The sequence below is a fragment of the Corapipo altera genome, unplaced genomic scaffold, assembly GCF_003945725.1.
Source record: "Corapipo altera isolate COAL_440 unplaced genomic scaffold, ASM394572v1 150, whole genome shotgun sequence".
NCBI lineage: Eukaryota > Metazoa > Chordata > Aves > Passeriformes > Pipridae > Corapipo > Corapipo altera.
The window spans coordinates 2535987-2562420 of NW_020884941.1; the positions used below are offsets into that span (position 1 = coordinate 2535987).

Genomic DNA, 26434 nt, shown 5'->3' on the forward strand with positions numbered 1-26434 from the left:
CCATCTGGCAAGTAGAATGTTGCAAAGCTTCTGCAGTGTTTTGCCACATGTGGTCAAATTTATACCTGACTGGATGATAATCTGGCACAGAATATTGCTCAGCTATTTATAGTTGAAGTGGTGCTTCAGCCTTTGTTGTGTGGCACTTTTGGGAAGCTGAACTTCTGCACAGGGTTCTTCTCAAGTGCATAACATGTAACTGGGGCCCTTTCCAGGAGAAAGGCTGTTTGTGTGGCTGTCCTGCAATGTCGCAGCTTCGGGCTCCTCTCCTGCTCCTCTCCTGCTCAGCCAGCACCACCTGCTGATGGGAAGGGAGGGCCCATGTGGTGGGAAGGGGTGGGTTCCTTCTCCTTTTTGAGTGGAGAAACTCGCTGCTGGGAGCAGAGGTCGTCCAGGGAGGAGCAGGGTATCCCTTGGAAGCCTTTTTCCCATAAAGAGGAGAGAGAACTGACTGCAATAGGTTCAAGAGGTATTGAAACATATTTAAGTAGGACTTATGTTTTAAAATACGGAATTTTAATTCATTGGGGGGCTTTCCATCTATGGGTGAGAGATATAATGCATTTAGAGGAGGCTGCAGAAACATGACTGAGAGCTCTTATTTTCGGGCAATTCCAAGATGAAATAGTCTAAAAGTGTTAACGCTTGGTTCCCTCCTTTCCCCGGTGTGCTTTTGTATGTACCCCCTGCCCCGCACCCGCCCGCACACGGCCCGGACGGCTCGGTTAGTGCGTTACTGTTCTTCCTTCTCCTCCTCCTCCTCCTCACTAATTTTCACTGTTGTGAAAGTGATTTAGAATTAAAAAAAAAAAATGGTTTTACATTGACCGGAGTGCGCCGCCGTTCCTTCGAGGGGCCGGGAGCGGCGGGCACGCGCCTCCCTCAGGGGGCCGGGGGGGCGGGGCCCGCCCAGCGCCGCGCCCGCCACGGCACGTGCGGGGCGGGGCCGTGGGGCAGCACGCGCTGTCATTGGCTGCCAGCGCGGAAGGGGCGGGGCGGTTGGGGCGGGGCGGCGCGGGGATTGGCGGGCGCGGCGGGCGGGCGGTGCCGATTGGCCCGCGGGGAGGAGGAGGGCGGGGCGCGGCGCTGCGGGGCCGCGGGAGGCGGGTCCAGGTGCGGCGGGACCCGCTGGCGACGGGCGGGAGCGGGCGGCGGGCGCGGGATGGAGGCGCTGCCAGGTGAGCTCGGGCCGGGCCGGGCCGGGCCGCGCCCCCGCGGGAGGGGCCGCCCTCCGCCACCACGGGAGCGGGGGCGCGGTCACGAGGCCGCGGCTCCCCCCTGGTCCGTTATGCGGGCGCCGGTGCGTCGTTTGTGCCGCGGGGAGGCACCTGCGGGGCTCGGCGGGGCCGCTGCCTTCGGAGCCCGCACCCTGGCCGGGTGTCAGCCCGTGTCCGGGTAGCGGGCTGCAGCCGGTCCGTGGTTCCCTCCGCCGGTCCGCGGCTCCACGCGCGGCGCGGGGGGTTCCCGGAGGTCCCGGTGCAGCGAACCCCGCGGGGAAGCGATGGAGGTGCGGCCGCAGCCCGCACGGGGTCCCGCAGCGCGGGTGCCGCCGGCCCGGCTGCCCTCGGCCCCGTGTCCCGCTCGGGGTCCCGCGGTGCTCCCGGGGCTCGGCCGGTGCCCGCCGGGGCCGCTCCTCGCTGGCCGCCCCTCAAACATTCCTGCCGTCCTGGGGGACCCGGCAGGACCTGCTACATTGATTATGCCTGTTTGCTTTTCCTTCTCGCCGTTTCCTGCTCTGTTTTGTTCATTTCCGTCGTTTCTCCTGGATACTGAACAGTTTCAGTCGGATTTAGGACTGTTCGTTTCCGTTCTGAGCTAATCAGCCTTCCCAGGGACGCTCAAACAGATGTAGCACCGCAGCAGCGTCAGGCGGCTGCTGCCGGGGCTTGGGAGCTCGTGGGTCAAGTTCTGTATAATGGTTGTGGAGGAATCTGTTGCTTTTAGTCAGCTGTGGCATAGTCCTTGGTCCTTGGCTTTAACGGGATCCGCTGACCACACTGACGTGTTCCTTGTGCTGGTGGCACTGAAGGGGGGGCGTGGAGCTGCAGGGTGTCTGGTTTGCAGGTGTTTTTGGCCTGCAGCAATTCCACAAGTTTAGCTGACTTCCAGGGCTTGCCCTGCTTGGAGAGGAGAGTCTCTGCTGCCTGTACACGCAGGTGCAGGCACGTGTGGCTTTGCCTTTTATTCCCAAGCCCATTTGACGTGCTGAAAAGCAATTTGCTTTATAGAAGAACATGGGTAGCGCCAGCTTTTTCCAAGTTTCTCCTAACCCTTACTCTGCTGTGCAGGTCTGAGCTTAGGTGCAGTTCTTGGTGTTCTGGAGAGCAGGAGGGTACAGGGGCAGGTGCTCCCAGGTGTGGAGCCGATGCCCAGTTGGGAACTGAAGTGGCAACTTACACCACGTGTCCCCTTTGAATGAATCCTCTGAGCCCTGCAGTCTGCAGGGAGACGTTTCTGGGTGCTGCTAGTCTGCTGGAGAGAGTGGTGCCTGTGGCTGAGCGACAAATGGTTTTCCTCCTAAATCACCACTTGTGTAAAACATGCAAGATTTTCATCTTGGTTAATTTTAAACATTGTCGCTGACCTACACGGTGGGGTCAAAGTGCATGTGGAAGGCTGATGACTTCTGTTTTGTGTAGCTTTAAGGAACTTAATCATGGTATTGACTTGCCTGAGCAACTACCCAGTTGTAACGTTCTTTGGAAAATGGAAGTTCGTGGTTTGTGGTTTTCCTTCTCTAAGTGCACTTTTTTCCTTATGCAGCCCTTAATGCAAGCAAACTGTTGGTAGCAGGAAGAAACAGGTTTGAGATCTGCTCAGCACATGCTCACTGTGCCCTCCTGTGCTCATCCGGATCCCTGACTCTTTAGTATGCCCACACTGCTGTTGGGATTTGGGATAGCATTTATTTGTGTGCCAAATGCTCTTTGTGCACAGGCTTTCATTCTGTTTTCCTAGCTCGCCTGCATCTAAGGAACCAGCTCTGGGGCTTTCTGGCAGTTCTAGCAGAAACTATTATAACTCTATTATAACTATTTAAAGTATTTTCTGAAAGGGCAATAGGCCAGTAGCATCACTCTCTCTTCCTAAGTCTGACAGTAGCCTGGTGTTGGCTGTACAGCCTCTACAGGATTATTCATTCAAGTGGGTAATTCCTTCCCGGTAGTCAAGTTGTTCTCTACTGAATAAAGTTTGCCTTTCCTTTCTTTCAGTTCTGGGAAATCCATTTAATTATACAAATGAGAACAAATGCTGTGTGCTGAGTCAGTGGTGTGGGGGAAGCAGTAGCGTGGCTTCCTGGCCTAGTGTCGTTCTCTATGGGAATTGTACTGGAGCAGTCAGCCTTCCTGAAGTCTCTGCTCTGGCAGAGCTATAACTGAGCTGGTTTATGTGGAAAGTCATATTGCTTCCTCCTCCAGAATGTGAAGGAGCAGATGTCATGTCTGAAGGAAAAAAAAAAAAGTAATATCTAAGATGTCAGAGTTTGATTTGGGAGCTCCACTCTCATGAGTTACAGACTGCCTGGTGTTGGTTTAACTTTCCAAGTGTGAAGACTTTCCTGCCAGTTAATTAATTTAAGGTTATTCTTTAAGAGGGAAGCAGCAATCCTTGTTTTCTCTGATGTAAACTGATTGCTGTTTGTCACGTTATCCCTGCATGCAGGTGAAGAAGTCTGGAGATGTCTGGGATGTGGGGACAGCATCGCTGCCGGGCAGCGCCTCTACAAAACTGTCAACGAAGCCTGGCACATCTCCTGCTTTCGGTAGGTAAAGCTTTGGCCTGTTAAACCCTCCTCAGGCTGTTCCACTGGCTTGGGACCTGGTGCTGAAGTACCTGAGTGAAGTACCAACATAAACCAGGAGCTGTCCCTGTGATCTCTGTGCCTGAGCTGTTCTGAGCCCTTGTTTTCCGATGTCCCTCAGGGACCAGCGTCCAGTCCCAGCATCAGTCAGACACTGCCTGGCAGAGGGTGGCTGTGCTGACGCACATGGGATAAAGTGCAAATAAAAGCTCTGATTTACTGGTGGCAGCAGAAGCCACGGGCTGCACGCTTGCCTTCAGCTGCATTCCAAAGCAGTGCCCAGGCAATTTGCATAGCCTGTTGCTTTGTCCATATGTGGCAGGTGCATGGTGTTATCAGGGTGCTGATACAGGGGAGGGAGGGCAGGGAGATCTTGCCTTTTGCTTTCTCTCCTTTTCAGACACTTAAGACAGACAAACTTATGAAATCTGTTGGTTAATGTTGCTATCAGCAAGGAAAAAAAGGGATATCTGCCATGGGTTTTTCTAGTGGTAGGAGTAATGCCCCTTGTCAGTGTTTCATGAATATTCAGTCCAGTTTTCATGCCCCAGAACCACATTTCTGAAGGGGCCTGTACTTTTGAGAGGGGTTGAGAACCTGCAGCTTCTACTGGCTTCTGTGTTGGCTTGGGTCTGGAGAGGCTAATGTTTTGGATACTGTCAAAGAAAATGGGGGGAAAGGAAGCCAAAGTGTGGCTTTGGAGGAATGTTTGCTGTGCCAAGATAAGCATCTACTGTCCTCGTTTAAAGAACAAAATACCCCAACTTTGTTGAAGTGAGGATTATGGTTATTGGTGTATTTAAAAGAAAGAAAACATCTCATGCTGCCAAAGCAGTGCTGGCTTTGTTGATTTGGAAAATGCTGTGAGTTACAATGTCACATTAATAATCACAATTACAGCTTGATATCTTGACAAATCCCAGTATTTTTGGTTTGAGTGTTCACGTTTAGCTATACTGAGGCAGCTTGTCTTACTCCTGGTTTTCTCTTCTCCCTAAAGAACTAGTATCCTGTTGTTGAGCTTCCCTAGATTCTGCTAGTAGCCAAACCCAAAGCTGTGTGTGCTGGAAGTCTGTCTTTCTTGGGTGTATTTCTCTTGTGGGTCTTGACTTGCAAATGTCTTGGTGCTTCTTGCTCTTGGGGCTGTCAAGGTGGGGAACAGCTGAGCTGGAGGCAAATCCTGCCCTTGGGGCACTTCACAGAGTTTGATATCAGAGGTTATGTTGTAGAGTGGAAGTTTGGTGGTTGGTTCTGGGTTGGTTTGTTTTCTACAAGCGAAGACACCAATTTTCCTCCTAAGCTGTGTAATAACCGTTTGCATTTTCTGAGGCACCTTTTGTGCTCTGTGCTTTTGCCGAGCTCTGGCACCCGGCTCGGCTGCTGTGCTGAAAGAACAGCTGGAATCTGCAGCAAAGGAAGCTGCCCTTCCCTTTTTCCTACTTCCAGGAGAGGACTGTGCACAAAAACAAGTTTCCAGTTTGCCCTGTGTTCCTCCTTTTCTTCTGTTGTCCCCAGACCATGCTGAGCAGCAGTCTCGTGCTTGATATCCCAAAGCCAAACTTTAGAAAGGCTCTGAGGGAAGGAGCCTTTGGCAGCTGGGAGCTGTGAGTTCCGGCAGCCCTTGTGGAGTGTTTTTTACAGTCTTCCTGTGGATTAGCTGACTCCCTGGCCTGGCACATAATTTCTCTAATGCTGATTGGCACCACTCCAGGCTCGTTAGCTCTGTTTATTCTTGGTCAGGCTTGGCTCTGGCAGGAGCTGACGTACATCCATGTCTCTGAGGATTTAAGTTTTTGTCACTTCCCTCCTTCCTCCAACTGCCTGTGCAGGAGCTTTGTCTCTGGAACCTGCGTTTTCTCTGCTTGAGGGACGAGCAAATCCCTGTTCGTGTATCTGGGATATTTTAAACTGTTCCTTGGCCAGCTGGTCCTTAGGCTTGAATCCGCTGGGTTGGATCTGGCTGAGGACGTTTCTTAGACGTTTGTGTCACGACGTCTGTTGTGAATTAACTCTGAATGTACTTTTGTGCCTCTGAACTCTGTTGAGACAGCGAACACTTTCAGAGGTCACTGCTTTTCATGGTTCAACTGGATTTGGAAATTGCATTGCACAGAACTTCAAACATTACACCTAGAAAGGGAAGGAGAGAAGTGGCAAAGTACCTTTTTCCTAGGGCTGGATCACTTTTACCTCAGGGGATTATTGGAAGAGCTTTTTTTGGCCCAGAGCTTGCTGGTTTTATTGTTTTCAGTCCCAACTTTTTTCCATGTTACGAAATAGAAGGTAATACCCTGAATTATACCTTTGAATAAAGTGTTATTACCAGGTTTTATTTTTGGTGGTTTGTGTTGTTTTTGTTTTCCCACTGTTAATGACAAATGAAATTAAAGACAATTCCCACCTTCTGTAGGGATATTGCATATTTGAATTGGAGTAGGATGGGATGAGAAGACCCAGATGTGGCTGCATGGCTTTATCTTAAAGACACAGTATTTGTTAAAAAGCCAGTTTTGATTGTTTGAAAACCATTAATTCAGATCCAGCCTGTAGACTACATGCAGATGGAAAATGCTTTTGGATACATATGAAGAAAATAATTGGAAATAGTGGTTGGAATTCCTACTGTAGCAGGGTGCTTAAGAACTTTTTTAGGAAGGAAGAGAGCTGAGGTTCAGTTCCTTCCTAACCATGAAATAACAGAGGATGTATATTACCGTGGTCTATAAAATAAATCTAATTTAAGTAGCCAAGCAACACAGACTTGCAGCAGAAATCTCAACCAAAAGCCAAACCCTGAAAAACTGTTCACAGTATATCTTCAACAAAAGTAACAGAAGGTGATGAATTAATGATGATTTTACAGTTACAGATTTAAAAATATGCCAGTTAGTTTGTACCAAAACCAGCTAATTAAAAGCTGAAACATCATCAGGAGTTTGAAGAGCAGAAAAGCTCATCTTCCTTTTTTTTTTTTTTTTCCCCAGAAGAGGAAAGGGAAGCAGAAAAAATTTGTATGAATCCAAAATTTTTCAGTACTAGGTCTAAAGCACTGGAGATGACAGTGAGCAGAAACTATTAATCCAGTTTGAACAAATATTTCCTTTTTGCTTAATATATCATATTTTTATGGATATGCAATGCAATGTGACCTCAGGAAAAATTCTCATGGCTTTCTGTTTCCTTATGACATAGTTTGTGACTACCTTAAAAGTATAAACAACTGTGTGGCCAAAAGGTGTAAGCTTTTGGTATCTGACTAAATATATATTAAGTATTTTTATACTGGTCACATTTAAGTGATTGTAAGCAGTAAATTGACTTTGCTGTAGAAGATTTTGGCTGATATTAAATAGCCTTGAAATAGTTAAGAAATTGTTTAAAGTTTAAATTAAAATGTTTAAATGAAATCTAAAGTAATAAACCAAAATTTGTTTAAGTCACAGTAAAAACTGCCTTATTACCTGGAGTTAAATTAGTTCCCTGACAGGCTGTTTAGGGTTCAGGTGCTTGCACTGTTTTTGGATGTGTTGCTCCATTTCAGTCCCTGTTAACCTTTACTGGGGCAGGAGACTAAAACACAAGGACTGTTGTAACCACCAGAGGGTTGTTCTCTCTGAATGGATACTTTGAAAAAATGGAGCAGTGTTGGCAGAGTGCAGGAGAACTCCTGGCTCTGTCTCCTGCTGGTATTCTTTAGTGAATTTGAAACCAATCCTCCTTCTGACCATTTCCCGGTAGTGGAACAAGGTTAAAAGTAGATTCTTCCCAGAATCCCTCGTCTTTGCAGTGTGACAATTGTCCGTGGGTGGAAAACAGCCCTGGATTATCTCCCTGTGCATCCAGGGGATGCCCTAAGCTCCAGGCTGCTGAGCAGAAAGAGAATCACTATTCATTTGCCAGCTCTAGTGATTTGATTGTCTTACACAGATGTAGTTCTCCTATACTGAATGCCATTTTTTTTCTGTACTAAATACTATATTTTGTGTGTTATAGAAGTATTTGTTTGCTCAGCAAAACTTAGTAAATCACTTTGATTCTTTTTACATTTGGGGGCAGGGAAGGTAAGCCAGGCAAACTTGTGTTAAGACTGTATATAGTTAAACCTGGTTTAGGGGTGCAGGATAAACTAGGTGACTTCTGAGGGTATTTTTCTAAATCTGTGTTCTGTTTTAGTATATCCTCTAACCATCAACTTACATTTGAAGCAAGTAATTTCTGTGGCTTAGGAATGATCAAGAAATTGGTCACTTAATCTCCAGTCACTGTAGGGCTTGGTCTCCCATACTGTTTACTAGCACTTAATTATCCTCAGTATTAAAACCTTTGGCACAATCTTCAGAAATCCCCTGTGTTGCAATTTAAATCAATTTTTTTCTAGACATGGTCACAGAAAACAAGCTTTTCCCCCTGCTTCTGTAATCCATATAACCTTTTCCAGAAAGCAGCAATCGTGTCTCACATCAGTCCCTCCCAGACAGAAGAAACCCTGGACTTACTTTTTTCTCCAGACTGTATTTTCTGGACTTTAGATCACTTCTGTTGGTTCAAACTGGCACAGGCCTTCATTTTCCAAAAGCAGCTTCCTGCCCTAAAGACAAATGGATATATATGAAGCACAAATGTAGAAATGTGGACACGTGAAGATGTAAGCAAAGGTATATATTAAATTAAATTGTGGGGATGTTTGGTGCTTTGAATCTTCCTTTAGCTTTTCAGCTGTAAGCACAGGGCAGGTTTGTACACAGAGCAGCTGAATTTGAGAGCAGGGCAAAGATCAGTAGTAACAAAAGGCAGCTGAATTAAGGTAGAAGCAGGAAGAAAAGAATCTCCTCCTCTTCCCTGTCTTCTCCAGTTTCTGGCAGTTACAGAAAGCTAATGACAGGGCCTCAGAGGTGAGAGCTCTCCACTAATCCTGCAGACCCCTGGGAATGCTGCTTTGGTGGTGTCTTCATCAGCATTGAAATTTGCCAGCTCACTATCAGATTCAGGGAGAAATAGTTGCCTCTTAGTGCACAAATCATCAGGACTGTTGAAGAGTTCACAGATTCAAAAGAACAATGAAGCACTTTGCAGGTGGCCACATTCCTCAGGGAATCTATCAGCTGCAGGACATCGATGACCACCCTTTGTGTTTAAGGAGGAATGGGGCATTCCAATCCAAACTTTCTTTTAGTTGTCTCGGCAGCTGGTCCTTTAGGGCGCTGTTATCAGAGCATTATCACATCAAGGTAACTGGAATTACTCACAGCCCAGACTGTGGTAGGCTTTCCACTGGAGTGAGAGGGGATCCTTCCCCGAGGAGTTCAGCATTCTGCACAGACCGAGGAGTGAGGATGCAGTGGTGGAAGTGCCAGTGTTACTGCCATTTGTGCAGAAGTCACTGCTCCCCAAGCCATATATGACCTATGAGGTACCAGTAGGTTGAATTTCTTTGGTTTGCTTCTCAGCCCACACACATTCAGGAGATCTGCAGCCACTGGGTGAGTGTGGTGCAGGTAAAAATCCTGTCTCCACCCTAATGTTGTGTTTAGTGATGTGAGGCACCGAGAAGCCTCGCTGTCGTTCTGAAGTTGTGCTGGTGCTTAGAAGTAATGCAGCGATGGAGGTGGGCTTTGCTTTGCTGTTTGTTTAATTTACTCAGGATCCCTGGGCAGGAGCTCTGGGAGGTACGTGCAGATCCAAACGAGATTGGTTTCAGGAGCTGACTCTGTCTTTCAACAGCAGCAAAGCACGTGTTATATGTAAGTGCCTTGGAATTGCAGTGAGGTGTTGGGATTGTACTGAAGTATTTGGAATGCCTCCAAACTGCGCCCATGCTGAGAGAAAGGCTGGCTGCAGACTCCTCTTCCCCTGGTCCCACACATATCCAACTGCCTGTCTGTGCCAGGATAAATTTGTGTGTCTTAGGGCTGGCGGATGTGCTGAGCAATACATCTGTCTGCAGACATGCAGGAGCTGTGTGGTAAAGAGGGTGTTGAGAGCTTCAGCCCAACCCCAGCTCGGTTAAGATATACCTGCTATATCACAGTAGCTGTGTGATGCACTTCTGTGGGGGTAAATCTAATGCCTGTGACTCAGTTGATGATATATATCATGTAAGTCATTGTCGAGGTTTTTCGTGTGTTCCTTTTTATTTATTACAGCCCTTCTGGCAAAAGTTATGCACAATTCGAAACCATAATGAGGAAAACAACTCCCTCCCGTGATTGCAACCTGTTTGTAGTGGAAATGCTGTCAGCGTTTGCAAGAGAGAAAATGCTGATATCTGACTTCACCTGGTGAAAAAGAAATTTGCTTCGGTGCATTGTGGCCCCCCAGAAATGACATAGAAAAAGTCCCCCCTCCCCACCACCTGTTTATCAGCATTTTTGAAGTACAGTCATTCTGGCAGGAATTCAGATCTAGAATGTAGGAACACATTAACACCTTTTCCAGAGCCCTTTTATCAGAGACATTGTGTTCTCAAATAGGTCATAGAGACAACAGAAAAGGCAAGAAGTAACAAGAGAATTCTGTGTAGCCAAAAGTAACTTACTGGCTGCTGCTGCTGGGGCTTGCTGCAAAAGTAAAATCATTTTGATAAGATGTTTCCTGTTTAAATAGACATTTGACTATGTGTCCTTTGGCTTCAAGGAAGTCTTAAACAAAATCCTTTCCTAGTTGCTTAGCTGTCTGAGTGGTTTTTATTACTTTGAAGTTGGGCTTTATCTACTGGCTTCATTCACAGACTAGCTGGCTGCTTATCACATCTGTGGATCAAATCTTCAAAGGTTTTGTCTGAAGAGTTGGGATTTATGAGGTCACGTGGAATCCCCCTTGGAGGGCGTTCAGCTCATGGCAGCAGAATTGCGGGGCAAAGCTTTTGTGTGTAGGTGAGGCGGGCGGGGAGGGCTCGGCAGGCGCTGGGGGTCCGTGCGCGGTGGGGAGGTGCCGGTGGCCGGGGAAGCGCTGGATTGCGAGCGCTGGCCCCTTTTCAGCACGCAACATATAGAGAATGTGGGAGACCAGAGCGCATTCCTAGACACAGACTCACCGTGTTGCTGCTTCCAGTCGAGCTGTGTGAAATGTCAGAAGGAATTAGACCCGTGCTGGAACTGCCGAGCACATCGGGCTCTGCAGCACTGGGCTTCACTGTGCTTTTACAGCCGGGCTTACGAACTGCGCTCAGGGGGGGAAATGGGGGTACTTATAATAAGGTGCCTGCTTATTAAAAGTTAAAAAAAAAAGGAGGGAGAGGGGGGAATAAAAAAAACAAAAACAAAAACAAAAAAAAAAATCAACCCAAAAAGCTGCCTGGCTTTCTGCTTACTTAAACAGCGAGCAGCAGCTGTCAAATCTGCAGCCAAGCCTGCCTTGTTCCAGCCCCAAGCGTCCCTGGAACAGTGTGCCAGCTGAGACGAGCATCTCCAGGAAAAGCACATTGGAGTGCTCTTGCCGCTGGAGCTGAGCACGGTTTGCAGGCTGTGTTCAGGCATGCCAGGCTTTGCTGACTGTACAGAAAGGGGCAGGCTCGGTGCAGCAGCACATGTTTGGTGCATTTCTGAGTGTCTTGCGAACAGCTTTAGCTGATTAGGTCACTGGAGATCATGCTTGGCTTCAGACGAGCACAATGATACAACTGTATGTGCTGCGAGCGGGAGAGAGTGCTCTGTGCTGATTTATACCTCAGCTTCCAGTCAGGAGACGAAGATTAGGTTAAAGGATTGTAATGATCTCTGTTAAAACAGTGTTGGAAAGGAAGCTATTTTTCCTTGGCTGCAGCACACTGTGAGTTACCTCCTGCAGGAGGGTGAAGGGACTGTAGGTGCTGGGAAGGCGGTACAACCCCACTCACTGTGCGGGGTTTAGGAATGTTTATAGTAAACGTTAATTTGATGTGTTTGGAGATGCGGCTCGTTGTCTTCCTTGACTTCTCCGTCAGAATGTGCCGCTGCTGCAAAGAGAAGCTTCACGTATTTGTGCTTGTATCCTGTGGCCAAAGCCGCTCTCTTTCAGCACTGAATACGCAGCCCCTCTTTGGGTCAGAGCTCCACCCCTGTGAAGGAGCAGAGCCTGTTGAGGCTCTGGAGCCGCCGCTGTCCGCCCGCCATGGCTCCTCCTCCCCTCCCACCCTTGGGTGGAACCAGGGAAGGGAAAACTTCACAATAGTTAGCAGGCAGCAGAGCTCGCAGGAACCACTGCAGCAGCATGTCCAACTAGCCCGGTTAGCAGGGATTCTGTCCTTCCCGAGGTGCTGCTGCTGCAGAGTGCGGGAGGAGATGGTTATAGCCATGGGAGCCAGGAAAAGTCTGAAAAGGAATGAGCAGCCGAGAGACCTGGCATTCCTTGGGCAGCTTCAAAGAGAGGTGAAGTATCTGAATCAGCGCAAGAGTAAATGAGCCCTGGCTGCTGCCATGTTGGCAGAACAGAGCTGTTCAGAGGCAGTTGGACGAGTTTGTGGCTGAGCCGGTTTATCCAGTGTTGAAGATGGGAAGTTACTTGTCTGCCCCAGCTTACTTCGCTCCCAAGGATCCCTTTCGGTAAGTGTTGCCCAGGATTAGCACTGGACCTCCAGAGTGTTGTTTTCCCTCCTGTGATGGAATCCTAAAGCGTCAGTGTGTGAAGAACGAGGTCAGTGCTTGTGTGCCGGGAACAGCCGGCCTCAAACTGGGATCCTGTGTGGCTCTGAGGAGGCAACAGGGGAGATTCTTGCTGCCAACCCCTTCCCAGCTCTCGGCTGGAGGGAGCGGCTCCAGAGTGTGCGCAGCCCAGGCAGGCTCCCCCTCAGGGAGCACGAGATGTGCCACTGTGCCCAGTGCCCCGTGCTTTGCTCACTGGCACACGAATGAGATTACTGTGGCTGCTGCTGCTTCTCTTCCAAAGCTCCTTGTGCCTGGGCACAGCGCAGGGTGAGCTGAGGTGCTGCTGTGGGAGTGCGGGAAGGTGATGTAACCTGCAGTGAGGCAGCACATAATCCTGTTTGAGAAAAGAAATCAGGTATTTCTCGAGTAACTAGGGATGAGCAGCACACTTCCCTTACATGGAAAGGGTTCTTCTGAGATATTTTGGTTTATTCAATTTTTATTTGTTCTAGGTCCAGTTGAACAAATGAGGCTCGAGAAAGGTGATAGCTCCAGAATAAGGCTTTGATTGCGTTGCACCTCCGTGGTGAGAACAGTTAGTGGGGCTGAACACAGCCGGGCTGGTAACTGATGTGCTGATGAGGTGGATGGATGAGGAAAAGCACAGCTTGCACTTTCATTGTCTTCCTCCTATCCCCTCTGCTCGGATTTGCTTGTTATTGATCCTGTTCTGCAAACATTTGGCTCCTGCAGAACAGGAGCCTTTTGTTGAAGTGGTCTAGGACAGGAGTAAATATTGGTGTGCATTTGCTGAGCTTCTTTAGGCAACTTTCTGAAACAGCATCTGCTTTCAGAAGAGGGAAAGTGAGCAGACATTCATTATTTGTAATATGTGTAGGGTATTATGCTAAGCCATAGATACACCTTCTCCTAAGTGTGTGGAAATGGTTTTGCATAGTCAGAGCTTAAACACTGTCTTCTAGTATTCTGTTTTCTAGTATCCGTTCTTCCCTGTCTGGTGTCTTACGTGGGCAGTGCACACACTCCTGCTGAGCCCGGGTGAGCCTTTGGATCAGCTGCAGGCTGGGGCTGTGCTTTATCCTGCAGCTTTCTGTCTGTGTGACTGTGCTCCCCCAGCTCTGCCGGCAGGATTGGAACCAGGGCTCTCCTGAGCCTGTGTAGCGTTAACTGATCCGGCCTGACAGTGAGTGTGAGGGGGGCATTTTGTTAATGAGCCCTTCTCAAAGGGATCTGTCTCTTCAGTGCCAGGGAAGTCTTTGCTTCCATGAGGGTATTGGCTTTCATCTAGCTGTAAAAGAGATGCCACATCAATTGAAACCGGGCTGGTTACCTGTTGTGACCTGATCCTCCTGCCACCCCCCCCCAAAACCGAGAGTCCGTCCAGCAGCGATTTGTGAACTCTTTCTGCACCTGCTGTGCTGCAGATCACCACGACTCAGCACTGCACCCAAATGCTGCCTGGGGTTCCTGGGGGGTGGCTGTGGGAGGCAGATTAATTTATTTTGTATAGCCAAGGCTGGGAAGTGAAGAATCATGATGTCTGGTCTGTATAATGAGAGCAGGGTTCTGTGGCTCTGAAAATGGTGGCTGGGCAGCCAGAGGAAACACGTCAGGTATGGCTGTTACCAGTCCTCCATGAAACTTGATTGCCATGGTTTGTTACTCTGTAATGAGAATAGCAAATCATCGAGGAAAAGATTAGTGGTTTCTAATCTATAAAAGATTAGCATGGAGGAGCATGAAATCTTCCTTTCTTTTGGTCATGGTGACTGGCAAAGGGTAGCTTGCTAAATACTTGCAGCAGTAGTTGTGTTCCTGTCTCAGCTGATGTGACCCCTGCTGCAATGCCACAGCTCTAGTGAGGAGGGAAAGGAAGAAGTTGTATCTCCTGTGATAAAATTCTGACATGATAACATTCAACAATCTCTTCAGTGAGAGCTGTGTGGAACAACCATGTGATGCTTTTATCATTTGGGCCGAGGCACTGAAACCATACCTGTGCTGTCAGCCAGTGTCCCACACCTGTCAAACCTAAAGCCTGTCCTAGGTTCCAGAATGCATGGTAAGTAACAAAGGTGCTGCTTGGCATTGGGGGCTGCAGCCTTGTCCTGTTGCTGGCAGAGATTAAGGAAACAGCCAGTTAGGCCCATTCCCAGTATCCAGCCTCTCTGGGACTCTGTTCCTCTTGCCTCATTGCCCAGGGTGGGGTTCTGAGCCTTAAGCTGCAAACTTGTCCTGCCCAGATTTGTTTAATTACATAGCAAAGGACTGACTGCTTGCTGGCTCCACCTCCTACCTTCGTTTTGCTATGGGTGTGTTTCACATTAGATACCAGTGCTTATTTCCGGATGGAAGCAAAAAAACCCAAATGCTGTGAGGTTGAATCAAACCATGGAGAAGTAGAAGAGAGGTAAAGGAAAGACAAATGCACATAATCCCCTGGAGCCCACCTAAACAGAGTTGAAGTTGTGTTGCTTTTGCAGAAATTTTAGATTTTCTTAGGGAGAAAAAGGGGTGGTTGAAGGTGAAATTGAAGAGGGGCGAGGAAGGCAAGGTGTTGTGCCTAAAAACAAATAAATAACTAACCCAGCTGGTTGGAGAGAACTTAGACAGAAAGCCAGGTGTTGAAGTCCTGGTGGAGCAGTCTCCAGCATTGCTGTCTGCATCCCAAGTGCAGGTCTGGTCACAGCTCCCTGTTGGAAGATGTAATCACTTGTGGAGCACACACTGGTACAGGCATGCATGCAGAAGTTGGATAAGTCTGAGGGATCCAATCTGCCTGTGCTGAGCCAGATGTTCCTGCCACAAGACGATAGAAATCTTTGCTGTTAGTCTCCACTTGCTCTTTTCTCCCTCCCACTCACCCCCTTGCTCATTCAGCGAGGGGTATTTACTGCAGATGAAGCCAAAGGCTGGTGGTTGGAGGCAGAATGCACTGCCATGCCCTCTGGGTCTCCTGCATACCATGAGCAGGGTGTAACCACGGCAGTACCCCCAGGCTGGGGCTGCAGTGATGGATGTACCACCTACAGCAGCCTTGACTTACTGCTCCCTCTGCTCCAGACAAAATTGGCAGGGCCTGTTGCACGTGCTGGAGTTCTTTCCCATCACTTGGAGGGGGGTCAGGATTTGATGCTCCTCAGCTGGGAGAACAAACACTGTATAAGCCAAATATGTTGGAAGGAGCAATCTTCCTGAGGGTAGGGTACGGCACTAAGTACTTCATGAGGTGTTTTCCCCTAAAACCAAAGGCTGCTTACAAGCAGCCTTACCCGGTTGCTTTGCAGTCTCTTGAGATGGAGCAAATAACTCAGTGTTGGAGCACAACCAGCTTCACATATCATCACGCTCATTACAACTGGTAGAGTTTACAAGGAATGTCTTTGGCACAAATAAGCTTTTGGGAAGCTTGTGAGAGGTGAAGTCAACAGTAGCTCTCATCTTAGCCTGGGAGCATGTAAAAAGTGCACCTCCAGTGCCACCAGTGACTCGAGTGCACTGAGTGCTGAGGGAGGATCCCCACCGACCTAAACCCCCACCCCAGGGTAGTAACTGGGACAGGTGTTGGGGTAAGAGGCAAAAGAAACTCTTCCACCTTTGGGGAAATGACAACATTGATCCTCGAGGTGTTTCTCCAAACTGGTTATTGGTGACTAACCCTGGTTATTGGTGACTAACCCGCCTGGGATCCGGCTCAGGAATGGCCAACACCAGACTTATTTTCCTTTTAAAGTCTGAGAACGTGCTGCCCAGGGCTAATGAATAATCTTTAGTGATGCAACTGCTGTCTGTGCCTTATCTCTGCATTGTGTCACACCTCTGTGCTGCTGAAGAGGCAGGATTACTGTGTGTTCAGGAAACCTGAACATTTGAGTTCTGCTTGTGATTGCTAAAAGGTATCTGCAGTAGAATTGCTGCATCTTTTTCCTTGTTTCTTTTTTTCTTTTTTTCTTTTTTTTTTTTTGGGGGGAGAGTTGTTTGTTTGTTGAGGAGATGAAGATAGAGGATTAATAATGGTTGCTTGGAAATCGGAGCTGACACTGATATGTGAAGGATTTTGAGACTCTGTGAAATTAGAGAAACAGTTTTGTTTAGGATTTTTTTCCATTGATTGCCTGTGGTGTTCATTTTCTCATGCACTATGATCAGAAGGGAGCAGTTGGTGAGGAGAAGTGGAGGACTTTTCTCAGAGTTAACTGGTGGGTGCAGTGAGTGTGTGGAGCTCAAGGGACAAACTGCTTTGAAAACTCTCCCTCAAATGCAGAGTGCTGCAGTTTACCTTTTGGGAGAGGTCTGCTTACAGAAGAATGGAAAAACTTTCCAGAAAGGTTGGTGCAAAACTGGCTTTGTGTTGCATAGGGAAGTGGATCCTGCCTCTCTGTGCCCCTTCCTAAACTGGCTGAGGAGACAAGTGCTCTGGCACAAGATTGTTGATGCTACAGAAACACCAAGTAGGAACACAGCAAAGCTGTCTCTGTGCTGGGCAACTCTGTGGCTGGAAACTTGCATCCAGGAAGAGAGAGAGAGATCAGAGGAGCAAAATATAAAGCAGAATTTATAAACCTACTGGTGTGTTTTAATGTGTGGGATTTGTTTTACACTTTGGAAACTTCTTTTCCTTTGTACTGGTTGATTCCACCTCTCCTTACAAACTTCAGGTTTGGGTGTAATTTTCAGCTGAAAGAGCATTGAGAAACAGTAGAGTTTAGTGCATCCATAGCTAGAAGAGCTGCTGCTGAGTGTCTGTGTTCTCCACGCAGGACAGGACCTCTTTTGTTGATTTGTGACTCGTTGCCAAGTGGAACTTTGTTCCTTTGTTTTCTTCAAGGTGCTCTGAATGTCAGGATCCCCTCACTAACTGGTACTATGAGAAGGATGGGAAGCTGTACTGTCACAAAGACTACTGGGGGAAGTTTGGGGAATCTTGCCATGGCTGCTCTCTGCTGATGACTGGACCTGTGATGGTAAGGACGGAAGGATTCCTGCCTGAACTCCTCAAACTTAGTTAGGTGTTGTCCTAGGTATAAAGATAACCAAATAAACTGAAGGTAACAGTCTCCTTGCTTCTCTAATCAAAGAATAGGAACAGAACCTGTGTGTGCATCTTCTAATAAAAATTAATTTTGAATGGGGGAGCTGTGAGGATCTGAAGCATATGAACAAAGAAAGTAAAGTGCTGAAATGCACAGGCCTGAGAAGCAGAAAAGTGATTTGGGGGACATGTGTTCAGTTGCTGTAGTACAGTGAATGCCTCAGTGTTTGTTGCACAGGGTGATTTTCCACTGCACTGTGGAATCAAACCTCTCAGCTCAGGATAAGCAGCAGGTTCTGGTTTTGGGGAATGTTGCCATCCAAGTCCCACCTGGGCTGCAGCCAGAGTGGTTTTTCAGGCTGATGATGTCTTGAAATAGTGTTAGCCCCAATTACTTTAGGGCTTGAAGTTGCTTTTGAAGCATTGAACTCTGCCTGCACAATATGGGGCTCACCTAAATGTTCCCCTCCTGCCACAACCTTGCAAATATTTAACCTATAAAACTGTCAAGAATGAAACATGACCGTTATTTTTCTAGGGCCTAAATAAAAGCAGTGTGGTACTTAGTGATACCATTGCTACCTCAAAGGGAAGCACTGAGGAATGTGCAGACAATTTCTCATTGCCTGCAGAAGTCTTTGCAGAATACTGTCAATAAGGAAACTTCTCATAAGGAAAACAGAAAAACAGATCAATGAGTAAAAATATTCTTTAAAGGTATTTTTTTGTCTCAGTCTCAGTTTGCTCTTTCTCTGTCAGCTGGCTGGTAAGGCATCTGAATTTGTGCATTGCCTGTCTGCCAAAAAAAAAAGCCCTTTCAGCTTTATTAATTCAGGCGTAACATTAGTTATCTTGCCAAGAGCAACTGAACAGGAAGGTTTAATACCTTGTTTACTAGTCTCCAGCAGACTATCAACTATTTTTGATAGCTGAGCAGCTGCCAAATATAGCAGAGGTCCCTGGGACACAAGCTTTGCTCTGCGTGCTGACATGTTTGTTTTGGAGTTCTGCAAACAAGGTGCCAAGGATGGGGTTCAGGAAAGACAGAATGGACTAATAAAATTCTCCAGTAAAAACCTGCTACTTGACTTTGAGCTGTGAATGATCTCGTTAATTAGAGAGGAAAGCAGAAGCTGCATCTGCTGATGGATTTCGGCCCTGCTTAAGTTACTCCCTTTTCTGTCTGTAGGTGGCTGGCGAATACAAGTATCACCCCGAGTGCTTCGCTTGTATGAGCTGCAAAGTGATCATCGAGGATGGGGACACTTATGCACTGGTGCAACATTCCACTCTCTACTGGTAAGAGGAGCTGCTCCCCGCTGTGGGTAAGCCCTGTTCAGCCAAATGCTACTCTAAGGAATGCCAGGAAGCTGCCTTTTGAGGGAGGGAAGAAGGAATGGTGTAAGCACTCAAAGCTGTGGCTTGTGGTCAGTGAGAGGACTAAGCTGTGAGTTTGGCAGGGAGGGACAGGACACTGCCATGATGACTTTCTTTGCTTCTTTCAGTGGGAAATGCCATAACCAGATCGTGCTGACACCCATGATAGAAAAGCACTCCACAGAGTCCCTGCGGGAGCAGCTGCCCTACACACTGACCCTCATCTCCATGCCTGCGGCCACGGATGGCAAGAGGGGCTTCTCTGTGTCTGTGGAGGGGGGCTGCTCCAGCTATGCCACTGGTGTCCAGGTGAAAGAGTGAGTATGCCCAGGCTGTGTGCAATATACGTGTCTGTGCAGGGGGAGCTGGTACAGATCCTGCAGCACTGCTGTCCCGAGGGGATCTCAGCATCGTAGGGACGTCTGTCACCTGTGTTTGGTCTCCATTTCAGTCTCTTTCATCCACCTTAACTGATAATTTTATCTCTCAGTGCTGTCTCCTTCACTGGACACAAGACATTTGGAGGATTGTAATGGACTAACAATTTTGCCATTGGTCATGGAGAGCTCTCTCCAAACCAGCTCAGACCTAAGCACTCGGTCTAGTGGGAGCTCCCTGTGCTGGTAGATTAGTATTGTTTTATTGCAAAACACCAATATGAAGGGAAGCTTTTTTTTTTATAATTTTGGCTAAACTGAGTTCTCACACACACTGTAATTCCCATGTTTAGAGTTAACAGGATGCACATCAGCCCAGATGTCCGAAACGCCATCCACCCTGCGGATCGGATCCTGGAGATCAACGGAGCTCCCATTCGCACCTTACAGGTGGAGGAGGTGGGTGGAGTTCTGTCCTGAAGCCTCCTTCTCCTCTGCCTTCCTACACCTTCTCTGTTTCCTGACACTGTTCTCCCGCCCTACACACAGTGTGTACAGCTCTAGTACTCATGCTGACAGTAGGAATAAACATGAGGACAAGCTTTGCCTTCCAGCTGGAGAGGAAAATGTAACAGATGGAAATGCAATTAGGATGCAGGAATGATTTTGTGGCATTCAAATGTAAAGGGAGGCAAAAAGAAAAGTCCAGGGCTGTGAGAGAGGACAGAGAGGCTGTGAAGACTTTCCCATGTACTGCTAGTGAAGTGCACTCTTCTGAGCCTTTGAGAGGCAACTGCTAATTCACAAGGGCCCAGCTGATCATAGGGGGAAGTTTTTGTTGGTGCTGAAGAGAACACAAGGAGCACAAAACATCTCACAGATAAATCTCTGTGTAGCTTTTTCAAAGCTGTTTTTTGCAGCACTGTTCAAAGTGGAAACCTGTGTAGTTTTTGAACACTTATCAGAAAAAGAAAATCATTTGATAGAGTCATAGAATACCAGGTTGGAAGGGACCTCAAGGATCATCTGGTCCAATCTTTCTTGGCAAAAGGACATTCTAGAGAGGATGGCTCAGCACCCTGTCCAGCTGAAACGTAAAAGTGTCCAATGTTGTGGAATTCGCCACTTCCCTGGGGAGATTATTCCAAGGGCTGATTGTTCTCTTTGTGAAAAACTGTCCTTTTGTGTCTAATTGGAATCTCCCCAGGATTAACTTGTACCAGTTACCCCTTGTATTTTCCACGTAACTCCTTGTAAAAAGGGAGTCTCCATCTTCTTTGTAGCCACTCTTTAAACACTGGAACATGATGATAAGGTCTCCCCTCAGCCTTCTTTTCTCAAGGCTGAACAAACCCCATTCTCTCAGCCTTTTCTCACGTGGCAGTGTCACAGTCCTTTGATTATCTTTGTGGCCCTTCTTTGGACCCTTTCCAGCCTGTCCACATCTTTTCTGTGTAGGTTACTTGGAGCTGACCAGAAAGAGCTGGGCAGCATTAGGAGCTTCTGTGCTGCTGGTCTGATTTGTCTGGCAGACAACTGTGGTGCACACAACTAAACCACAACTATGGAGTGACCTCACTGAACTCGCTCCTCTGATTCCTGAGGGGCACTCTCTGTGTCTCCTCTGCCTCCTGTTGTTTGTGTTCCTCCTGTCTGCTGCAGTGCTGTCCTTTGGTTTGACTTCAGGTGGAGGAATTGATTCGCAAGACCAGCCAGACCCTTCAGCTGCTGATCGAGCACGACCCCGTCTCGCAGCGCCTGGACAGGCTTCGCCTGGACTCCCGCCTGCCCACCCACATAAAGCCACCCATCTCCCCACGCTCCCTCTCTCCACTGGACATCAAGGAGAACCTGGAAGGAACACTCCGACGGCGCTCCCTCAGGTGAAGACTTGGAAGCACTGCCTCTGGCCTGGCTTGGATTTGCCCTGTGCTCCCTGGCTGGGCAGCTCTGTGCCCAGGCCCTGGGACTGCCATGACTGTGGGGACATGGCTTATCTCTGATGTGGGCAGTGGGAGAAATCATTGGAGAAGCCATGGACAGCTTTGGGTTCTGCTGTTGGTGTGTCCTCTCTCCGTTCTCTTTCAGGATGACAAACTTTCCTTCATAGAATTAAGGAGCTCTACTGTTAACAGAGAAAAGCTACTAAGTTTCACAGTTAGAAAACGTAAAGTTCAGATTTTTACCAGCCTTAAATGGCTGGGGAAGGATGTGTCCTTTAGGGGGAATCTGACTGAGACCTTGTCTTCCTAGAGTAGGGCACTCAGGTGCTCATTTAGTCATTTACCAGTGTTTTAATCTTTGTTTAGAGATAGCAAGTGCTGTGTCTTCACATCTTCCTTCCCCTTTTCCCAGAGCTCCATCTCTGACTGCCAGTGCAGGAGGTGTGTTGTTGTCAGGCAGCTCTGACTCAGAATCTGCTCTGGGTCCATAAAGAGCTTCCACAGTGCTGGGAGAGCATCTGGCTTTGGGGATGTTAAGAGCACTGAAGGACACATAGAAACTGGTCCCTTAGGAGCGAATGATGGGATGTGTTGGACCAGACATTCCCCAGCAGCTTCCCTGACCTTCCTGTCTTTGTTTTCTAGGCGAAGTAACAGCATCTCCAAGTCTCCTGGCCCCAGCTCTCCGAAGGAGCCGCTCCTGCTGAGCCGTGACATCAGTCGTTCTGAATCCCTGCGCTCCTCTTCCAGCTGCTCCCAGCAAATCTTCCGGCCCTGTGACCTGATTCATGGCGAAGTTCTAGGAAAAGGATTTTTTGGACAGGCTATCAAGGTGAGAAGGTCCCCAGACATTCATCATTTACTTTGATTACAGCAGTGCCTGCCTGTCTCAGGATCCTTCACCACTGTCTCAGTGGTGTTTGCCTTGCTGAGAGTGATTGGTCTTGGATCTTCCCTGGTTTGCTCTGAGATCCACTTCTGTTTCATTCCCTGAGTGTCTCTGGCTGCAGATGGTTTTGACTTTGTCTCCTCTGAGTGTCAACCTTGGCCACACATGCTCATCTCCTGAGTTAGATTTAGTTCTCCAGAGTGCCTGTGTCACAGCAGCTGCCTGGCTGAGGGGGACAGAATGGGTGACAGGCTACACCTCTTCTTACAAGCATCTTCCTTATGCAGAGGTGCATTCAGCTCCCCTGAGCATTTCTCACCCACCCTCAGTGTGGCAGGCTTGGGCTTTGTGAGGCTGATGTCGTGACCACCTCTGAACTCACGGCAGAGCCTACATATCTTGTCAGTGTGAGGGTAGTGGTCAGGTCTTGCATGACTCCCACAGCTAAAATCTCCATCAGTAGCAGTTCTCTTTCATTTAAGCTCTGGGGTCTTGACAGGGGATGCTCCAGCAATTCCTGTCCCAACATGCCTGGCACCAGGGGGCAGCTTCTCTGCCTTGTTAAGGTGCTGTGAGCTCCTCAGGACTGAGATTGCACACACCATGATATGGGACTTCTCTCCTTACATGCACAAGGGTATAACCTTGAGGTGTCCAGCCACCATGTGCATCTCATGCTTCCACGGGAGGTGATGTGCCAGTTCTACAATCCCACTGCTTTTGATCCATACTAATGAGCATATTTCTCTTCTCCTCTGCTCATAGAGAAATAACAGGTGCAGGTAAGTGGAACTTTTGCTCTGTCGCATGTTTTTGTCACCTGTGTCCCCACAGTTACTGGCACAAAGGCATTTCTTTTCTGTTCAAATTGCCCCATGGCCATCCTGCTCAGGTGCATGCTCTGGGAGTTAAAACTGCCCCCCTGGAGGTTCATGATGACACTTGTTTCAGTTTTGCTGCTATGTCAGCTTAAGAATTCCACTTAGCCTTGTCTTTGTCTCTTCACTGCCCTTTTTCTTTGGGTTTTAGATGTCTCTGGCTTTCATGTCCCTGGCTGAAATGTGTGGTGTTCCCTGGCTCACTGCCTGTGTATGGATGCTTGATTTCAGATGGGAGCAGAAGAATATTGTACTCTTGCTTCTGTTGTGTTATTCCATGTTATTCCACACTCACATTCCACCTATACCAGCCTTGTTGTGTCCCATGGTTCCAAACAGAATTAGTGTTTGCAAGAGCTCATAAGCTTCCTAAATGCTGCAACAGGGTCTTGTGTTCTGGATTGCAGTTCTGGAGGTTTTCTGAAAGGCTTTTAATTTTAAAGGGTATGAGGCAAAAAAAGTGACACTTTTCTTAAGCTTCAGATTGGCTGGGTTTGATGCAGCAAGTACTGTAGCTGGTCAAATAGATCCCTCCTGTTCCTAGAGACAAGGTGGTTGTTTAGTTCCCTGGAGATCTTAGGGAGACAGAGCTGTCCAAGTTAAGCAACTGAAGGGGAGAGGATGTCCAGGAAAATGTGCTCATTGGAATTTGGACCCTTTCTACTCACTCAGGCACCTCATGCAAGCAAGGCTGAGCTGCTTAAAAGCCCTCTAGAACACAGCAAAATGCCAGGAACTAACTGGAGACAGGCAAACAGTTCTCAAGGAACTGGAAATGCTTTCCATGTCAAGAGCCAGGAAACTTTTTACCTTATTATTATGGTGGATCTTCTTGTGTTTGCCACCATCCGGGGGCATTCCTTGTAGGCAGCAGGACACTGCTCCAGAGGAGCAAGGTAAAATAACTGCTTCCTGCCTGAACAGCCTGTGCATCCCAGTTCTGCTTGCACGTGGATGAGTTTGAGATTCCCCATAAAACCTAAGCATGTGTAAGGTAGTTTTGGGTTCTTTGGTTTGGTTTCTGATGCAAGTGAACGTTGATTCTTGTGCTGATACAGAATGGAGTTGTTGGGGGTCTGTGTACCAGATGTGAGCACCACGCTGGGTAAATGCTTCCCAAAGGGAACTTGAGGATTGCACCAGTGTGGAACTGGTGCCTCCAGAGGCTTTGGCAGCCTGTGTGCATGCTCAGCACTGTGCTACCCAGAAGAGGCTTCAGCTCTGGTTCTTGCCATGATCCTTTGTCAGCTTTAGGTAGTTTCTCTTTCACAAACAGAATCTGCTGAATTCCAAAAGGAGAAATTTCATGCAGGTTTGAGCAGATCCCTGGCCTCTGAATTTTCTCCCACCTCTGTTCCTCCTCTCTGGATAGAGGGGAATGTTACCTTCTCTTTCAGAAGAGTTGCAGGAGCACTGGAATTGTGTATTCTTGAACCTTGCCTGTAGTTGTGGGTTTTCTTTCCATCAGGTGACTCACAAAGCAACGGGAAAGGTGATGGTGATGAAGGAGCTGATTCGCTGTGATGAGGAAACACAGAAGACTTTCTTGACAGAGGTAGGAGTAAGACTTCAAAAAGCTTCTGAGCCTGTAGTGTAGTGGAACTCTTTTCCATCTTCTTCAGAGAGAGATCCTGCCAGCAACCTGGCAGGAATCAAGGGGCTGAGGTGGGAGACATTGCAGGGGGAAAAACTGCCATGAGCTGAATGTTTGCTGCAGTGAATTGTGACTCACACTGAGCAATAGACGTGGCTTCAGTTCCCAGTTCATTAATTTTTCAGTGATAAAAAGCAGCCCAAGTCTGAGGGAAATTGAGCTGTGCAGTACATAAAGGATTTATCCCTTGAGTCTTGTGCATAAATACAAAGCATGAGAGCCAATATCTATAAGATATTTGAGACTCCCACTGTATGCTAAACTATCTTCTTGGTGGTGCCTACGATGTTTTTCAAAGTCAGATTTAGCTTAAAGGCAGCTCCCTAAGCACCTGACACTGCTGTTCCAGCCCTGACACCTGCAGTACACAACTGAGAGCTGCCCTGGAGAGCTCCTGGCTCTAAAAAGTTGAGAGTACCCAACTCAAGGGTGCTCTCCTTAATGACTAAGATCAGGTTAAATGCACAGTGTGAAAATGAAGAGGCAACACTTAACTGACTGCCTTGAGGTTGGGGTTTGAGTGTTCTCTGTGATCTCTGGAGGGGACCTTCAGCACTGGAGAGCTTGTCACCACAGAGCAACCTGTTGGGACTTTGTTCCATTCACTCCTTGGGGTGGGATGTCTCTGTCTCCAGGTGAAAGTGATGCGCAGCCTGGACCACCCCAACGTGCTCAAGTTCATTGGGGTGCTGTACAAGGACAAGAAGCTGAACCTGCTCACTGAGTACATCGAGGGGGGCACACTGAAGGACTTCCTCCGCAGTGCAGTGAGTTGGGATTCCTGGGAGAGCTGTACTCCAGGAGCCTCACTGGGGGGTTGGTTGTACCAGGCTGATCTGCTTGTGGTAAAGCTGCTTCTTAGCTGTGGGTGGGCCTGAGGCCGGAAACCTGTTCTTTCCGGGGCTGTATGGTGTCTGTGACTGCTGTAAGAGCCCCTGCTGTGGAGGCATTGCTGTCACCAGCTGGCTGGTAAGATAGTACTGACCACTGAGGACTTATCTTTCAGGACCCGTTTCCTTGGCAGCAGAAGGTCAGCTTTGCCAAAGGGATTGCCTCTGGAATGGTGAGTTGGGCTGTTCCTTTGTCACAGGGCAAACCCCCGGGGTCAGGGTGAGCAGCTTCAGCAGGGTTGGTGTATGAGGGGCTATGGACCTTGCCTGACCACTGGCATCAGGTTCTCGAGTCTGTAAAGCTGAGGGGATGTGCCAGCCTGGGAACCCCTAACACCAGCTTTTCTCCCTCTGTTCCAGGCTTACTTGCACTCCATGTGCATCATTCACAGAGACCTGAATTCACACAATTGCCTGATCAAGTTGGTGAGCTACACCTCTGTTCCCACAGCTAGCTGCTTCTCTCCTTGGCATCTTCCTCCCTTGGTTTTCTCTGCTTGATGCTTCCTCTTTTGTCAGGGTGGAACTGATTTCAGAGAGGCTTCTAGTGCCCTAAACAAGGGAGCTTCACCTTGACACAGGGTTTTCCAGGCTGATCTGGCTTTCACTGTTTCTGTGTTCTGTTGTCTTGCCCCCTTTCCCCTGGTAGCAGCTCCTGTAACAGTCATCAGTTAGTACAGCTCTGTTCCTTATCTCCACTATGAGATGTTCTCTACAGCTGCTTCTGTTCTTTTAACCACTTGATGACTTTTTTTATTGGCACTCAGGATTCAGACAAATGTGTGGGGTGTGCACATGTGTGTGTTCTCTCTTTTTGAAATGCTGGGTCACAGGAGTTTTATGTGGCTTCATTCCCTCCAACCTTGCCCTTGTTCACTTGGCTGGGATAGGAGATTAGCATGTGGGTGAGAAAAACAACCAAGGGTGAAAGCCCAAGTTAATTCTTGGCCAGGTAGAAGAGGAAGCTCTGAAAGGTCCAGGTTTGCCCTGGCAAGTGTAGCCAAATTGAA

At 48.1% G+C, this 26434-nt stretch overlaps 1 protein-coding gene across 4 annotated transcripts in view; it reads left to right on the forward strand.

Moving 5' to 3' along the window:
• Nucleotides 1-1116: 1116 nt before the first annotated feature.
• Nucleotides 1117-26434, forward strand: part of LIMK2 (LIM domain kinase 2) — a 31437-nt gene continuing 6119 nt past the window's right edge. The window contains exons 1-12 of one of the 4 annotated variants that reach the window (XM_027661508.1): nucleotides 1117-1178; nucleotides 3664-3763; nucleotides 17213-17348; nucleotides 18606-18715; nucleotides 18922-19110; nucleotides 19524-19629; nucleotides 20857-21053; nucleotides 21759-21945; nucleotides 24349-24435; nucleotides 25170-25301; nucleotides 25541-25597; nucleotides 25785-25850. In XM_027661508.1, the coding sequence (XP_027517309.1) occupies nucleotides 1163-1178; nucleotides 3664-3763; nucleotides 17213-17348; nucleotides 18606-18715; nucleotides 18922-19110; nucleotides 19524-19629; nucleotides 20857-21053; nucleotides 21759-21945; nucleotides 24349-24435; nucleotides 25170-25301; nucleotides 25541-25597; nucleotides 25785-25850 (1383 nt within the window). In that variant the 5' untranslated portion in view covers nucleotides 1117-1162. Of the gene's footprint in view, nucleotides 1179-3663; nucleotides 3764-6797; nucleotides 6864-11091; nucleotides 12322-16211; nucleotides 16281-17212; nucleotides 17349-18605; nucleotides 18716-18921; nucleotides 19111-19523; nucleotides 19630-20856; nucleotides 21054-21758; nucleotides 21946-24348; nucleotides 24436-25169; nucleotides 25302-25540; nucleotides 25598-25784; nucleotides 25851-26434 lie in introns of those variants that run through there. The other 3 variants (XM_027661511.1, XM_027661509.1, XM_027661510.1) reach the window with 3 other exon arrangements.